Here is a 17,568-nt window from a genome sequence, read left to right as displayed (position 1 = left end):
TGTTAGGTTGAATACCTAAGTATGCTTAAGGCAAGTTCCTTATGTAAACGTATAAAGGGGCAGGACCTCGACACTGGTATGTTTTGCATTATTTTGTTTAAAAACAAACAAGCTCCCCATACCCCCCCCACTATTAAGCCTGACTAAAATGATGGTTTAAGGTGTTTGTTCCCTCTTATTTGTCTTTATCTGAATCATTTGTTAAATAAAGACAGTGAAAATTGTGCAAGAATCTGTTAGCATGTGAAGAGTGAGAAAGTGCTTGTGATTTTTAACACTCAGGTTATGTTTGTGGGTTTTTTTGTTTTGTTTTTTTCTTAACAGAATCTTTCCAGTTGTTTGTGGTGGCTGTTCAACCAAGAGCCTGGAAGGCTATATGTGGAATTGCAGTTCTTCTGTGCTGTGTTTAATTTTGGTCAGGTACTTATCAATGTTTGTTCTGAAAATTATTTTGTTAGTGGGTGTTGCAGCACATGTTACAAGCACTGTAAATTGAAGTCCTCAAACAATGCTGAAGTCACCAGCTCCTTACATTGTTTTGCACTTTTTTCTGAAGCTTTTTCTTTTGCTTTATTAGCTTTCTTATCATAATGCATGTCTTATGTGCATGAGCATGTTCTATGTGCATGAACTCTTTCAAAGGTACAAATGACAACTGAGTGCCAAATGCCTATGGAAACTGAGTAGGATTTTAGCTTTATTTGTACCAGAAAGTTTCATTGGTGTCTACTCTGAGGAATTGCACCAGTGTAACTACATATGTGCAGCATGGCTACATGGATACTTTTCACTGTAAGGCTTTAGGATATCATCTCTTCAGTTTCAGTTACAGCACCATTAACTAATAGCTGGCAATTAGATGTGTAATTGTTCCAGCTGCACATAGCTTTTTTCAGTGCAAACTGACACAAGATAGCTTTGTTATCCATGAAGGTGAAAGCAAGGCAGTGTTAATACACATACTGAAGGAACGTTTAGAGATCCAATGACAGGTGTGCCTACAAGATGCACTGCAGTATCAAGTAACGATAGTAGTTTTGATACAGAAGCGGAACAGAAAAGTGAGTGCGCATTCTAGCATTCAAATCACAGTAAGTCAGTCCTTGACATTAACAAAGATGGATTTAAGTAACTGGGTCTGTAAGGATACTGATGTTTTAAGTGTCAGGTGGTATACAGCATTCGGTTTACTGAACTGGTACTTGAACAGTTTCTTTGATGGACTGTTAAGTATTAATCTGTCTTTTTAAGGCCCAAATGAAAAATCAAAGCAAAAACAAAATGCATTTTGAATGACCTCTAGAGAAGAGGGATACTTCTCATGTGTGTTTTGGCAATGAGTTTTTAACATTTTGTCTGTTCTTTAGAAACCAAAGTTTTTCCTTAATGTTGCTTTTTCTGTATCTTTTCCTGCAGGGCTTCATTTCCTTTGGTATTTTTGGCTTAGATAAGCATTTAATCATTCTACCATTCAAGCGGAGGTAAATAGAATCTTTACATTACACCTATAAATCTAATTATTAAAGGGTATTGAGTGTTCAGTGCCATTGCATTCCATTGCCTGTTTGTTTGATCTTCCGAATTTCTTTTCTCTCCCAGTTGTGGAGAGATAATTGCAGTTCACTGTGCATAAGTTTTTACTGCTGTCTGAATGACACTCCCAAAGACAAAAATCCCACAGGCTGCCTATAGGCAAAATCTTTGGCAAATGATGGTGAAGTATGCAATTGGATCAGTGAGATGATGGATCTTCAGAAAGAATTTCAGCTAATAAATTAAAACATTATAATCTGGCTCAGCATTCGCATCTATCATCACTGTTTTAAAGTCCTGTACTCATAACCTCATGCAGGTGCTTTGTGTGGATGGACACTTCGATTGCCCTCACTGTGGAGGCATGAGTTGTACAAAGCTGTCTTAGACCTAGCTGGCTGCGGTGTGAATCCAGCAGCTGGGGCTGGCTCCCAGCTGCTCTCTTCCCAACTTCTGCCTGAGCCTAGAATAAACCCTCTCAGTGTTCAAAGGCCATACAGGTTTATTAGGAAGATTGTAAAGTATTGGGCACAAACCCAGTAAAACAGTTGTGATAAGCTTCCTATGGTTCTGTCCTATTATTTCCAATTTTCTTAAAAACGCCTCTGGTTGATTTGCAGTTTTTCTTTTTCTTTTTTAAGACTTGAATTTCTCTGGGGAGGAAGAGAAGCAGCAGGGCATACAGATTCGTCTGTACCTGAGGAGATCAGGATGACCTGTCAACAGTTTGTTCGTTATCACAGAGATCAATGTGTCAAAAGCATTGTCAGAGGCAGAAGGTAAGGTTTCTGCCTGTACATAAAACTTGTTACAAAGGTCATTGCTCACCTTTTGGAAGTAATGAAATGCAGTTTAATCTGTCTGTGGGCAGTTCCTGTTGTAGCATATTTATGCAAGCCTCAAGGTGAGGATTAAGAATTTAGCAGTAACAGAGAAATGTTTCTGGTCTCAAACTGAAACGCTGAGGTGCAAGTTATCACATTATCCTATATAATCCTATATATCCTATAAAACCTATCTATTATATAGGGTTTATATAAATTATAAAACGTTTTGTATCATTAAAGCACAGCCCCAGTTTTTGCATTTAGCTGGAGTTCAGGAGAGAAAATCTTTCTGAAGAAATGTATATGGTAATGCCTGTAATAGAGTGTGTGTGAGTTTTGTCAAACTTGAGACCCTTCATTTGGTTTGTTTTGAGATTAAGAAGGTGTGAGTATTTATACGACTGAATGTTTACTAATAAATCGCTTTTACAGGAGGTGAAACTATTGCAACTGATGTCAGTGTGTACTAGAGGCCACTCAATACATGAGATTATAGTGTTTTTAGGATCTTTACACCTTCTGAGTTAGTACAATTTCTTTTGCTCATTCCTCTTGTGAGGCCTAATCCTCAATTTGTGAGATCAGCAAAGCTTTCAGATGCAAATCATGATACCAAAATCAAGGATTATGTATTCAGGTATGTGTAGGTGGATGAGAAGAGAAATGCAGACAGAAACAGCAGGAACAAGGGGAAAATTCTGCCTTTATTTAAATATGTACTGTATCAAATGGAGACATGAAGAATTGTTCTAACGAAAAACTTCTATTTTTCTTCTTATATGAGCTTTTAAGTAGGTCTAGTTTGGTGGGATGGACTGGTCTTTTAATGGTCAGGTAGTCCAACACCACATTCTAGAACTGGTTTTGACAGCATCATGATTTTGTTCATTCTCCTCAGATAATAGTAATGTTCCATAAGAAATAAAGTAATAAAATTATCCATTTAGAAAAAAATGAACTATGGCAGTTCAAGGACTTGCTTCTTTCATGCCAGACAAAAAAGATTTCAGAAAAGGTTTGTTTTGAAAGTTTTTACGGCTGTGTTTCCTGTGCCTCTGCTGCTATTGTGGTTTCCTGGGCTTTGGGCTGTTCATTTGGTTGGGTTTTGTTGGTTCTTTAATCATATATCACCTGAGACTACATCAAAATCTGACATTTATTGCTTCATTGTTTCAATATTATGTTAGTGCAGAACTACTTTTGTGTCTTATTTCTCCTTGTGAGTTAAAAGAAAGCATTTATCTTTTCATTTTATTCCTCTAACTTGATCCTATCTTTGATTTAAACATACTGTAACTGAGACCTTGTAATCATGCATTTTTATTTATTTTAATTTTTGCTTCTCTGCTAATAGATGTTAACAGTTGCTTTCTGCTACTGCTGCTTTTAACTTAAAAAAATAGAGAAAAGAGAAAAATAGAGAAAGAAGTTTGTTTTTTCCTGTGTAGCTGTTAATCATCTTCAGAAAACCCTGTGCTTGGGTTCAATAGAGCAGATTTTAGACAATCAGAAACACTCATTGCTGCAGGTAAATTTCTGAGTGGTATTTTTACTACAACTAGGTAGATGTTAGTGGCATTGCCTCATAAATATGTAAAAGAAAATTAGTTTAGTCTTGTTGTAAAACATTTGTTTTTTCTTAGTACTGCCTGTGCGGTAAATATTTAACCAGATATGCAAGTTAAATGTTTTTTGTTTACAATATATGTAAGCATTTAGTGTCTGTTTAAAGCTGAGAGAAATTATAACATGGAATTAAAGTGCAGATTGAGATCCTGTTGCTGTGGGCATGCCGCACTCAAATCAGATATTTTGTTGCAGAAATGGCCATGCTAATGAGTACATGGGAAGTAAGTACCCAAGAAATAGACTTACGTTGTGTGTGTGTGTTTAGGAAAATTGCTACTTATGTTCTCTGAAGTTTATTTGTGGAAGCCTAAAATAACTTTGTACGTACATTTTGCTTCTCGTTGATGTGTCTGTAGGAAAACGTAGGGAATATTGGCATGCCCCTAATATACAAAACTTGCAAATTCTCTTCTAACATGCTCTTAACTATTATGATGTCTTTCCTTGTTTCCTGCTATTTTTCCTTGCCTTTCCCCATCGTGCAGTGGTGATACCAGATTTACAGAACATGTGGGTGAATCATTCCTTTGACATACAGGTGTGGTGCAAAGATCTCCACTGGCATCTTCTTTGGCTGTGACCTGGTGAACTGGCTCATGCAAGTTGGCCTTGCCTCTGACCGTGGTGAAGCTGTGATGTATGGAGACAGACTGATGAAAGGAGGCGTCGTCCAGCATATTACAAATGAATTTGAATTTCGGGATGAATATTTGTATTACCGCTTTATTCCTAAGAGATCAGTTGCAGTTGAGAGCCATTGACCTGAGCACTAGGCAGAGGACAGGCAGTTAGGGGTGTATGTGACCATCTCCTCTGCCTTTACCACTGGAATTGGAAGAATTTCTTTCTCAGGGCTCTCACACACTTGTATTATTCTCTTTTGTAAAGTTAAGAGATGTGGTTCTACTTGTGTGTATTCTGAAGGAGATGGTAGCGACTGACATTTAGTGAGTGTTCCAACCAGAATGCAACTAGAACAAAACAAGATGCTCTGAATTTAGAGTATTTTTTCCATTTTAAGCAAAACAAGTAGTAAAATGATGTGTGTCACTGTCATATTATAGAGGAATTATAACAGCAGCTTTAGTGACTGGTGCCACAATGGAGGAAGGAAAAAAAAAAAGAATGAGAGGTGTTTTTCGTGTTGCTGTATGTTTTCTGTATTTTAGTCTGATGAAATATTGATTCATGTTTATGGTCAGGCTTCCCCCTGACTTCACAGAAGTAGGATTTCTTTTATCACACCCCGGTTTTTACTACTCTACTCTTGTCTAATGCTAGGAATTTTTTCTAGCTGTTTACACCTCAGATCAGGTGGTTTGTTTCTCCGTTAGAGATAAAATCCTCCATTTGTAAGAGTAGAATTGTTGTGAAGATGGTTCCAATGTCAGAGGATTAAAGCTGAGGAAATATTGAGTGGAATAAATAATGATTTTGTACAAACTTACCAAATCTTAAAAACATAAAAATACCCTCCGCTCCCTCAAATTAGAAAATGATATAGTGGAATTTCATATAAACCATTGGTTCTGAAGTTTTGCCTTATGTTGGTAGTAACAGCTTTGTTAAGAGTAGATTTTTTTACCTCCTGAAGTTAGCTTTTCCAGTTTCATTCAGAAGTGCCAGCCTTAAATAAAGATGTTATGGAAGCCTTGGATACCTGTGCAAGTCAAGACAAAAAATTTTATCAAATCAGAAAACCTTTTAAATGAAACACAATAACTTCTAAACCTATTATACAAAGAAACCTAACTGAACATCCACGTTAGGGTTTAGAGTAGCTAAAGATACTAAAATTTTAGTGTTGCTTGCCTAACACAGGTTCCTAATAAGCCTCAGGTATCCCCCTATGATTTTTAAATAGTTACTGTAGTGTCATTCAGATTCCTGTGCACTGAAGGCAGAATCTGAGAATCTGTGTGTCTTCTGCACTGTTTTGAAAAGATTAAAGACAAACTGTAATATGATAGCCATTATGCTGGCCTCTTAAAACGGCAGGAACAGCACTTATGTCTATATAAAAATTTTATATAGTGAGGGAAAGGAACCTAGGTATAAAAAAATAATTATTTGCTCAAGCATATGAATAACTCTTGTCATCCTTTTTTTAAAAAAGTCTTTCCCTTTTCTCTTTTTTTTAGTATACAGATTTTTATCATGGCTACTTATGCATCTACTTTGTATTAAGAATTAAAAGTTATCTTAGCAGCATAAACTACTGTTCAAGAAACAGTTGTTTTATGGTAGCTATAACTCCATGTAAGACTTATATTGAAAAAATAATTCCTTTTACTGTCAGTCTTATTGCACATCTGCAGCGTGCACAGAAACCTAACTGCATCCTACTACATATGTATGCTGTACAAACTGACATATTTTGACGTTTTCCAGCAACAAAATAGTTGACATTTGTATCAGGCTGTGGCCACAAAGGAAAACAATAGTGTATTTCCATTACAACTGCTGAAGACGGCTACATCAAATATTTTGGAATAATTAGATACATGTGACTTAAGAGCAGAAGCTGTGAGTATGTCTGGCTTCTAAATACTGCAACTTGTCAATAAATCGTTTACTTGATTTCAGAGTTCTGAGCTGTGATGTGATGTGAGGTGTGGGAGGGGTTATGTGTGCCAGTCAAGGTTTATGAGAAATGCATTTTTCTGAGAGATTTGTTAAAGTGGCTCCTGCGTTTCAAATTTGGTCTCTCTTAAATCCACCATTGATGCTTTTTAAGTAGGCAGAGCACTTGTTAATGGGTGTTCACAAAAAGATACCAGTCTTCATCTAACAGCTAAGCAGATCTTTAGGAACGTTTCACATTATCATCTACTTGCCAAACGCAATTTTTTTTATTTCTTCAAATGTTCAAGAAGTTAATCTTAGTTCAGTTTCACAGTTCCATGCATAGTCATTGTTCTTGCACTCTTGTCTTTCTCATTTTCATAATTAAGTCCTGTCCTTGCCTCCCTTGTTATAATGGCTCTGCTATTCCCTAGATTTGAACAAATGTCCGTTTTAAGTAAGAAATTGCTCCAAATTTCTGCCCAGGGAAGGCTCCTTGTTACAAATCTAATGAAGATAACACCTTTAATTGACAACTGATGCCAAATTCTGTTAGATTAACTGTTGCAACATTGTGACTGCTGATATTAGTCCAATGATAGTCTATGATGGTTAATAAATAGACTAAAGAAACTATGAATTAAATATGGGCTATGATAATCTATTTCCAAGTCACTGGTTACTTCTAGAAGCTAAGAATAGAATTGGAATCGCTTTAGAAAGTTAAATAACTGTTTTATATGACAAATACTTGCCAGTGCTCCTTGGTGGAAGCAAGTCTCAAAATAGTTGACAATTTGATCTATGTCAGTAGTTGATCTACTGATATGTGAATTTTTGGTGGTTAGAAGTACCTTTGCTTTAAAGGTGTGGTCAGTGGTGCAGTGAGTTCTTTTATTCTGAAGGTGGATTAGTTTGGGATAAATCTCAGTTAATTTGGAAGTTATAGTTCCATGAAAACATCCACTGAACAAGAAAGTCCAGAGGAGTCTCCAGTGAAACACCAGATCCTTTCTGTAGCACTAATCTACAAACAATTGTGATAATGGACAGGGTGGATATCAAACTTTGTTTTCTAGGTAGCAATTTTAGTACTTTTTTTTTTTTAAATAATGATCCTTCATGGAGCCCTGGGCCTTTTAAAATAAAAGCTGTACGATGTATTCTTACCTGAAATACATGCAAAGATTGCCCTCTAGAGGCCATTCTGATTTTTTTTTAATGGATAGTTGTGGGAGGGAGGGTTATTTGTTCCTCCTGACCTCATCTTCGTTTTCTGTTTTTACACTGCATGTGTTCTAGGAGGATGAAATCCCAGGAAAAAAGGTACCAAAATATCCTGTACTCTGGCCATCCATTGACCTATCTCCACACATCACATTGTTTTTACTTTGTATCCTGTAGCACAGAAACTAGAACAGTTGGACGGTATCTGCCGATATTACAACCAGACCGATACACTTAACCTGGTTAATTGCCACCCACGATTAAGTGGCCAAGAAGATCCCTTAAAGGCCTGCTCCACCACCTTCACTGCTTTCATTACTGTGTAACTTCACCATGTTTGCATTGTAGCATAAAACTGTTTCTCTTGTTTTGCTATGCTACCTGTCAACTTCACTCATCCCTTGGTTTCCAGCACAGTTTTACCTGGCATTTATTGCTGCTTTGAAGTTAATAAAGAGCTAGCGTGGAACAGCTGATGATCCAAAATAGGATAAAGATACCCACGATTGTCCCACATGAGGGAAATGGGTAAATACAGCAAAATTTTATTAAATATACCTTCCAGTTCACGAACATCCACCATCCTGTTGAACTTCTAAGAAGTTTTGTTGGCAACGCAGACACAAAAGGTTCACAGTCAACTCAAGCTTACTTTCAGTCTTACCTGCTACTCAATCTTACTTGCTGCTGCCACTTGGTACGCATAGGATCACTAGAACTAGGAACTTCAAGAACCTTTCCTCACCTGTTAGTTTCTCGCTGTGGATCTGAACATGGTATGCCAAATTAACTTCTACTTTCATCGTAGGATCAGGAAGAACGAATTCTGCTAAGCTCTTAATTTTCTTACTCATTCTGCAAACTTCATTGTGTATGTATTTGTTTGTCTACATTTACTTTTTTTCCAAGTGGGGGGGATAGAATAATTTGCAAAATGAGAAAACTGCATGTGTGTAGCCCCATCTTTAGTGTCTGAGGTGATTCTAAAACTGACTAAATATAGGAAAATCATCAAAGAATGGTCTTTCTGTGGTCTGCTGTGTCTTTCTGTGTGGATACTGTGTCACGTCATATACCACTGCTGCAGCTCCAATGCTCCATTTCTTGTTACGTGTTCTCTTCTGAAGGTTTGCAGAAGTGCTGCATCTTTTTTTTCCTTCCAGTCATAATTTTTATCCTGCTTGATCATGTAGTAAAGTCAGAATCTTCTTTCTTAGTTGTTTGCTCAGTTCGTCCCTTGCCACGGACGATAATAGTGTTGCATTGATCATTACCTTTAAACAGTATCAGGGAGGAAGAGTTCCTGGCAGGGCAAAAAGTTTGATTAAATCAACTCCATAGTCTAGTAATTTTGGCAAGACAAGTCATGGTTAAAAGGCTTTATATGAAGTGAAAAAATTTTAGAAGTCCTTTTAAGTGTCCTGCTGAGTACCTGTATATGCTTGTTTACCCCAACCTCTTCCTTTCCAGTTGCCTGATTTTAAAAAAAGTAACAATTCAAGAACATTAAAAAAACTCTCACATGCTGTTACAAAGTGTATTGCAGAATGAATTTGACAAAAATCATACTCTATGTAAATAAGTTAATTTATTTTTGAGTATCAGGGTAGGGAAAATAGGGAAGAGAAAGTAGTGTGGTAACTTGCAGGATGCTTGCATTGTTGAATTCCATGCAATCAGATTTCACAACAAATCATGGTAAAATTATAACTGTGATTTGGTTTTAATATAGCTTGAACTCTTAGCCTTGTTTTACATGGAAGGAGTAGAAGGTTCATATAGGAAACGTATCTTAGAATTGTTTTATCAAACAACTGAGTATCAATCTTACTTGACTTGCCTATCACTTTCCTTTTTGTTCAGTGCAAGGAATAGCTTCTACATTTTAGAAAGTCCTTCAGCATGGCTGTTTTAATTCAGGCAATGTGAAATTCTAGAATTGAGTTCTGCAGACCTGAGTTTGTGTTCTTCGTCCAGAAATGAGGTATTCTGCAATTTAGTCAAGCTGTAACATTCTAATTGCATCTGTTGATGAAATCAGTCTCTGCTGACAGCTCTATACTGCGTCACAGACAAAGCCACTGCCTAACACTTAACAGCCTTTTCAGCATTGCTTCACACAACCAAAAGCTGTTTGGCCCTTACTAACTGGTATATTGAAAATAAGATGTAATCTATATAGCCACTTCATTGGAAAAGTCAATCATAAAACTGAATTGTACCACAATCAAACAGTAGTTTTAGCTATATATTTTGAGTTCTTCTTCTACACACTGTGAAAAAAGGTTAACCGCTTGGTTAATGTCGAGACATCCGTTTTGCAGGATTGATTCCATTTCACTTATCTTCTGTTTCTCCAACTCCTGTATCTCCTTTAGCATCTCTTTACCTTTACCCTGCAAAAAGAAACATCTGTATTTCACTAAAAACTATACAGGGTATGTAGGGTTCACCCTAACAAACTCTGTCCTACTGTCCTTATTTTAGCCTCTTAAATAGCTTCTAGGGTACAGGTTTGCGATGGTAGAAGTTAGCACCATGACAGGTTTTCTTAGGTATCTTTCCTAATATCTAGCTCTCACTTCACCTCCCTGCATCCGTGTCTGATGGATTGAAAATAAACAAAGTTAAAGCTGCGCTAGGTATTTATGCTACCAAAACTTAAGTGGCCAGGTGTCTTATTTTTTAGAACATGCATCTGTGAATAGGAGAGATGCTACTGTTAAAAGTAAGCAAGTACCTCCCTGCTTCACCTTTGTGTCCAGCTATCTTTGTCACCTTGTTTCCTTTCCTGTCCATAGCAAGCAATGATAAAAGGCGTGCCCTCCTTACTGCCCGAGACCAGGCTCCTGAAGAGTTTGACGTACTCTTACCAGGAACTGTGTATTTGCCTGTGGCTGCTCAAGCATTTCCCCATTATCTGACTAGTGCAGGAGTACGTGTGGCCTGCTGCTTTGCAAGATGAGCAGTACAGACACTTGTCTGGGGCTAGGCCTGGGGGTAGAGCAATGTGCTAGTTGCAGGTTTTAGTGTTTGAAACATATGCCTGCCATATGCCAAGATGATGGGCATCTGGTGCACTACAATGTTCTTCACAACCCATCAAAGGGCATTAAATGATATCACATTAACAAAATGTGAGCAAGGAGCTTATATAAACCACCTGCTTGCATTGAAATCTAATTTAATCAACATACCTCGATAGTTTCCATAACTACAGCAGCACTTTCATGTTTTTTATAGAGCTCATGTCTTCGATCTGGCTTGTTCTGAAAACGTGGTTGCTTCTTAACTGGATCATTATGACCAAATGTAGGGGAGCTAGTTTTTAATAACTGAGTAATATTGGGCACAAATATGAAGGGCTTGAATACAGACCTAGAAAAAGAAAATACAAGAGATCCTTTACTGATACAGTTTTGTTAAAATTGTTAAGTCAATAGATTGCTGTATTTTTTCCCCATTCTTCTAATTCCTTCTTTGAAGAAAGAAGTCTTAAAAAAAAAATCCTAACCGATGTTTAAGTCAGTGTCATAGCAGTGTTTCACTAAGTAGGTTGGTAGATAGCATTAATGTACATAATGTACATTATTTTCTTCCTACTTTTCGACTGTGCTTTTTTCAGGAGAATAAAAAAGCAAAGCAAAAAGGAATATAATTAGATGAATTGCAACACTTTTCATTTAGATATTTGCAACTTTTTATCCTAATTACTTGCTGCTACATCACCTCGCAGGATCTGGAGTTCCAGTAAAGAAGTGAATACAAGGGAGATGGGGCTGCTGAGGCAGTACAGACACCATGCTTCCAGTTGTCATAAATCCACCTTCCATATTAATACCACTCTCTTTGTCACGAAGAATTTCCATCATTATTTCAGAAGTGATAGATCCTATTTAAGATACAATACAATTATTTACACACAGTGCTACTTGTAATAACAACTAAATGGTGTGTTCTCTACAACTGGCTGCTTTTTCCTTTAATAGGCAATGGCAATTTTAGTTTGTCCATGTTAGCAGGGAAAAAAAATAATCCTAACAGAATACCTTAATATGTAATACACTTTAAAATATTATTGTCTTGTCCAAAGTATTTAATTCAAAGAGTAGGTGTTAATGAGCAACAAAAGGGAGACGATGACGACACATGATGTTGCCCAGAAAGGTAAAATACATATGGCTAGCAAGTGGTTCTTCACCCAGTAACTTTCCAGATGAAAATTAGTAGCTTGTGTTAAAAGCTGAATTTCCTGAGCACTGTGTGGAAGTTAAGATGAATCGCTATAATAGTAATTGGTATTTATACACAGTTACTACCACTGGATCGCTTTGGAAATGTAAAAATAATAAGTGTGCATGGATTTTGTGTGTAGCTTGAAAATGAAATGCCAAGACTGCCACTTTCTTCTTTTTATTTTATTTTATTTTAATCATCTGACCCTCCAAAGCACTTGGGCTTCAAGTTGACAATTGAAAGGAGGCACTAGAGTAACGACGTGTTCTAAACTCAGAATCAACAGGAACTACAACAGGAACTACAACAGCACATCCATTTGTAAAGAAGCCTTAATCAACTACCTATGTGAGGTATAGTGCTAAATATCTCCATGAAAATAGTTATTTCTTCTCAGTTAGGTGAAACAAAACCCTTTCCACATATGCCGCTGTATCTAGCGTTCAGATGTTGCTGCTCATGTAGTGTGCACTGAAGCTTAAATACTGGCATGGTATCACTAGGCAATCCAATATTCTAACAGGCAGCACTTACAGTAGTTTTCAGATTTAGTGTATCAGTTGAGCGTATGCTCACAGCATAAAAATATTAGTTCATCCACTTTTTTTATTTGAAGGTGTCATCCACCATTTAATCTTCTGATATGTTTCCCTCTGTGAAGTTCTAGCTGCATAAATATTCATTTTTTTAAACTGCCTTGCTGTTTCCTCTCAAAATAATCACTCTGCTGCTACTTCAGATGTCTCCAGTATTATTTTTTTATACATGATTCAAATCGCCTGTGGACAGGCATGCAGCACTACATTTCAGCAAGGAAACACTCTTAAGTATGCCCACAGTTGCCTGGGAAAGTCAAGAGTACTCAAGAAATCAGGAAGCTAGGTGAATCAAAGAAATTAAAAGAAACAACAGTTAGTTTGTCAACTTCAAGTTGGCAACATGACCAGCAGAAAAGAAGGTACTGCATATTTTCCACTAGACTTTGTTATTTTGTATTCCTGAAATACACTCTTTGTTTTTTGAAATATAAATAATGTTTACCTAAAAATGGTCTTTACGTGGTAGGCAGCCTGGAAAAAACCTGTAATGCCATTGACTGAAAAAGCTGGGAAGGGTAGATGAGGAAACCAGTGATTTTACTGACGCTGTAAACCAAATAGCTTGGTTAGGGCACCGATTTAAAATAAATCTAAACAAACTGAAACCATATGAGACTGATAACTTGAACACCTAGTGTGATTTTTAAAACGGCTCAGGTAAATGCCTGCAAATGGGGATTTAGAATGAAAACACTGATAGAATCTCAGCATTGTTATAATACAAGTAAATACGGGCATTATGAAAACGCTTTCAGTGCTCAGAACCTGCAGTTCCCAAAATAAATGCAGGATTTACATGATCGCTAGAGCAGGATAGCAAAAGGTAATTCATTCTGATGCATTAACTAAATGCTAAACCTGGTCTGGCAGAGCTCAGCCAAATAAATAAAACAACACAGGGGTGCAATGTAATTTTGGTTCAGATTAATTACTTCAAATGAGCAAGTGAATACAGATGCAGCAAAAACCTGCCAGGTGGATGCAGTTAAAAGAGAAGGAATAGCTTCTCTCTGTAGAGGTCTGAAACATAAGTTAGTTAGTGGTTAGGAGCACCTGCTTAGAGTACAGAAAATTATTATTTTTCTGCTCTCAGTGTGTTTAATTATCTACACAAGATTAGAGTAGCAGTTATAATATATAACTACAAAGATTTTAAAAACAGTCTCAAAAAATAAATGCAAGATATGTATCCGAATGCAGTGCTGTTTTCTTAGGTCTATGTGAAAGGTACCAGACGGAAGTTGTTCGTAAGGTTCTGTTTGTGGCTGCAAACCACAGGGAGTCTGTTTTAGTCTTTGGTTTTTTTCTTAGAGGTACAGTAATAATATATAGCCTATCAAAGTGTTTCAGAGCTCGGTCTTAAGGAGTATTTAGCAGTATGGTCATAATGTGATCTCTGAGTGTTGTTACTGTAGCTGTGCATCTTTTATATTTGACCCTTGTTTTAATTTTTCCTTGTCAACAAATCGGCAAAAATGGATAGAAGACTTCAAGATCAGTGTTTCTCCTTTAGGCCAAAAGTTATTCTAGTAAGTTCTGGTTCAACAAATCCTGTGAATAATTGCCCACATCAGATGTCTAATCATTTATGATTTAATGTAGCTCACTAAATGCTCTGCATACCTTAAAAATTATCAAAAATTATACCTTTGTGTTTGTTCAGAAGTTTATAGCCTTCACAATACCGGCCTCTGGATGTGGTCATTCTGGCAGTATTTACATAAGAATAAGTGGCAGCGAAATCGAATTCCTTTTCCCCATCCCACCAGCCCTTGCTTTTGGCATATTCCTTCAATTGTGGGTGTTCTCTGTCAATCTTGGTTGTGATAGAGAGCTGGTTGGAAATGTTCCGTGCACCTCCTGTTTGTAAGGTGAGGAAAGAACCAATTTAATACGTCAAATTACTTCTCTTGGTATTTTGTTTGCAATTAGCTTACTAAAGCAAATCATGCACTGAAGAGTTTCCTATAAGAACTGTGAGTCCTGTGGTTTATTTTTGCCTATACGTATCCTTCTGATTGAAATTCCACTGCCACTCAGTTCTGACTCATTTACTTCTATTGCCAGCGTCGTATTTCAGGTTCTGTCCTGATTATTCCCATCTTTACATTCTTCCTCTTACACTTCCAAAGACATAGGTTGTCCTTCTAAGTCCCCTGGAGGAATTAGCGACTTCAGGGCCCACTGCACCAATCCTGTCAGTATTACCCTGTCACCAAAAGAAATTGTCCTCGATTGCCACCATCCTTAAGACCATACATACTGCTGTCATTCTCATGCTGACCTTCTTACTGTCCTCTGTTTTCCAAGTGCAGAAGTTGTCACCTCTGACTCTGAAAAGGCCCCGTCACTCAGCTCCTCTTTGAAACTGCTAGCGTCTGCACACTGATGCTCTAGGAAGCAACTCCTCTTGCTTACAGGCACATGTACATATCTGGAGGCTAGTTTGATGCCTTAATGAAATGGTTGGTAAATGAAAAGTGGAGAACGGCTAATTGTCATTGCATTTGAAATGTGGAAAGTAAAGAGAATCATCCGTACCTTCTACTTTCTCTGCTGCCCAGTATTTTCCAGATGTCTCCAGAACCCATGCTTCCTTTCTGTCAGCTATCAGAAAACTGTTATGGTATGTGAATAACATGTGGCTCTCCATACAGTTTCCTCCCTGTCCATATTTTTCTAGCAAATCAACTATGACGGTAAGAGCCTTTTCAGCTGTGTCTGCTCTCTCAAGTCCAAGCCTAAGACAAAAGAAAGCTGTTATTTTTTGAACTATACATTTTCCATACAACTATTCAGCCTGAGTATTCAAATTGAATTGGAATGTTATTTCTGTACATACCTGATGCTGGTACGCTCTGGTAAGAGAAGGGAGCAAGTAATTTAAAGAGCTTGTTTGAAGTAGGTCCCGTATGTATGTCCTTGACATGGGAAAAACAACCAAACGGAAATATGAACACCAGGGAGAGGGCTCCTAGGAAACTTCTCCAAGTCCTATCTGGGTATCGGACTGGGACAAAAGAGTACCAGGAAGAACTGACTAACTGCTATAGGTTAATGAGAGTTACACTGGCACCCAGTAAGGCAGGCAAAAGAAGCTGTCATTGTTTACGTGGAGATGTGTGGCTAAGACTGAAACTAAAAACGGGCACGTAAAAGATGGGGGAAATGAGAACATTGACCCTAGAAAAAGGCCCAACACTAGTTCCTGAAGTTCAGCTTTGCACTAGTTAAAGTCTCTTGTTTCAGTTTACTACAAACACTATATAGAGAAAAACATTTGATGATTTCCTTGTAGCCTGATGAAGTTTGCGGATGACACCAAATTGAGTGGGGAAGTAGACACTCTGGAAGGAAGAGCTGCTTTGCAGAAAGATCTGGATAGGCTGGAAGAGTGGGCCAACAAGAACCTTACGAAGTTCAACAAGGACAAGTGTACGGTCTTGCACCTGGGAAAACAGAGCAGCTCTGTGGAAGGGAACCTGGGGGTCCTGGTGGACAGAAGCTCAACACGAGCAAACAGTGTGCTGCTGCGGCCAAGAAGGCCAACAGGATGCTGGGTTGCATCAAAAAGGGCATCACCAGCAGAGATAAAGAAGTCATTATCCCACTCTACTCAGCGCTTGTCAGGCCACACCTGGAGTACTGTGTACAGTTCTGGTCCCCGCTATACAAAAGAGATGTGGACAGGCTGGAAGGGGTGCAGAGAAGGGCCACCAAGATGATCAAAGGACTGGGAAGCCTGCCATATGAGGATAGGCTGGGAGAGCTGGGTTTGTTCAGCCTTGAGAAAAGGAGGCTTAGCGGGGGTCTCATCACCATGTACCAGTACTTAAGGGGAAGCTACAAAGAAGATGGAGACTCCCTTTTTCCATGGAGTCCCATGGAGAGGCCAAGGGGGAAGGGACACAAGTTGCTCTTGGGGAGATTCCAATTGGACATGAGAGGGAAATTTTTCACAGTGAGGACAGTCAAGCACTGGAATAATCTCCCCAGGGAAGTGCTTGACTCGGCCATGTTGGACACCTTCAAGAGTCGTCTGGACAGGGCGCTGGGCCATCTTGTTTAGACTCTGCTCTTCCCAGAAAGGTTGAACTAGATGACCCCTGAGGTCCCTTCCAACCTGTGATTCCGTGATTCTAGCACCTGATGCTGCTCATGGGCTCCCACAGCTCCTGGCAGAGATCTAATGCTGGTGCCAAGAAGTAATTGTGTTTAATTATGGCTAGAACAGCAGAAGAGACAGACGTGTCTTCTGAAAGTGAACGCACCTATTTCCCATATAACTCAAACCAAATGTTTTTAAATTACATTCCATGCTCAGTACCATTTACTACCACAGCCCGTGCACACCTTACGAGGTCCATGCCGAGGAGGGCTTCTTCGTCACCGACCTCCTCTCTCCCCCACACCGCTTCGTTGCCGATGCACACGCCGTGCTCGTTGGCCCCCATCTCGGCCCCCCAGAGCCAGGAGGGGCGGCTCAGCACCACGGCGTGGGTCTTCTCGACTTGCTCGATTTTGATGTAGGTGCACTGCAAGAAGTCAGAGCACGCAACCGGTTACCCTCCACGCCGTCGCTTGGGCGAGCATCTCCCCTTGATTAACCGCCCGATCGCGGGCTAAAAATAGAGATCCGGGGGAAGCGGGGTTTGTGGCTGCCGTCCCCCCGCCCCGGAGGGCCCGCGGCAGGGCCCCCCGCGCCCTCACCTCCAGCGCGGCGCCGGGCGGGTGCGCGGCGGCCGGGAAGTGCACCACCTCCTGCACCTCCTCCGCCGGGCGGTCCGAGTTCTTCCCGAAGACGACGCGGCCCCCTGCCGTGGCGGGCGGCAGCGCCACGAAGGTGTCGCAGGAGCGGGGCGGCGGCGGCCGGCGGGACATGGTGGCGGCGGCGGGCGCTCCGCGGAGCCCGGCGGCGGCGGGGCGGGGCTGAGGGACGGCGGCGGCACGGC

The 17,568-nt window shown here is 39.3% G+C and overlaps 2 protein-coding genes across 5 annotated transcripts in view; one reads left to right on the top strand and one right to left on the bottom strand.

The window, feature by feature from the left end:
- Nucleotides 1-6,569, top strand: part of GPR155 (G protein-coupled receptor 155) — a 29,647-nt gene extending 23,078 nt beyond the window's left edge. For all 3 annotated transcript variants that reach the window (XM_075093484.1, XM_075093485.1, XM_075093486.1), the window contains exons 13-16: nt 325-420; nt 1,417-1,481; nt 2,175-2,312; nt 4,528-6,569. In XM_075093484.1, the coding sequence (XP_074949585.1) occupies nt 325-420; nt 1,417-1,481; nt 2,175-2,312; nt 4,528-4,750 (522 nt within the window). In that variant the 3' untranslated portion in view covers nt 4,751-6,569. The remainder of the gene's footprint in view (nt 1-324; nt 421-1,416; nt 1,482-2,174; nt 2,313-4,527) is intronic.
- A 2,781-nt stretch (nt 6,570-9,350) lies between these two features.
- Nucleotides 9,351-17,567, bottom strand: SCRN3 (secernin 3). 2 transcript variants are annotated; one of them, XM_075093488.1, is made up of 7 exons: nt 17,327-17,566; nt 16,970-17,151; nt 15,158-15,357; nt 14,264-14,476; nt 11,511-11,673; nt 10,979-11,159; nt 9,351-10,177 (listed from the first exon to the last, which is right to left on the bottom strand). In XM_075093488.1, exons 1-7 carry the CDS (start codon nt 17,495-17,497, stop codon nt 10,022-10,024), a joined length of 1,266 nt encoding a protein of 421 aa, XP_074949589.1. In that variant the 5' UTR covers nt 17,498-17,566; the 3' UTR covers nt 9,351-10,021. The 2 variants fall into 2 exon arrangements, with proteins under 2 accessions (XP_074949589.1, XP_074949590.1); XM_075093489.1 differs by lacking the exon at nt 14,264-14,476 and having other exon boundaries at nt 17,327-17,567.
- Nucleotide 17,568: the final 1 nt, after the last annotated feature.

This window comes from Phalacrocorax aristotelis, chromosome 5 (genome assembly GCF_949628215.1).
Source record: "Phalacrocorax aristotelis chromosome 5, bGulAri2.1, whole genome shotgun sequence".
NCBI lineage: Eukaryota > Metazoa > Chordata > Aves > Suliformes > Phalacrocoracidae > Phalacrocorax > Phalacrocorax aristotelis.
The sequence above is the reverse complement of the archived record's forward strand: the minus strand, read 5'-3'. Positions and strand labels throughout refer to the sequence as shown.

Coding starts and splice junctions, on each gene's coding strand:
- SCRN3 (XM_075093488.1), bottom strand. CDS start 17,497: ATGTCCCGCCGGCCGCCGCCGCCCCGCTCCTGCGACACCTTCGTGGCG. Junction 15,358..16,969: donor CTCGGCATGGACCTCGTAAG/GTGTGCACGGGC, acceptor CTTTTGTCTTAG/GCTTGGACTTGAGAGAGCAG. Junction 10,178..10,978: donor TAGTTATGGAAACTATCGAG/GTATGTTGATTA, acceptor TTCTTTTTGCAG/GGTAAAGGTAAAGAGATGCT.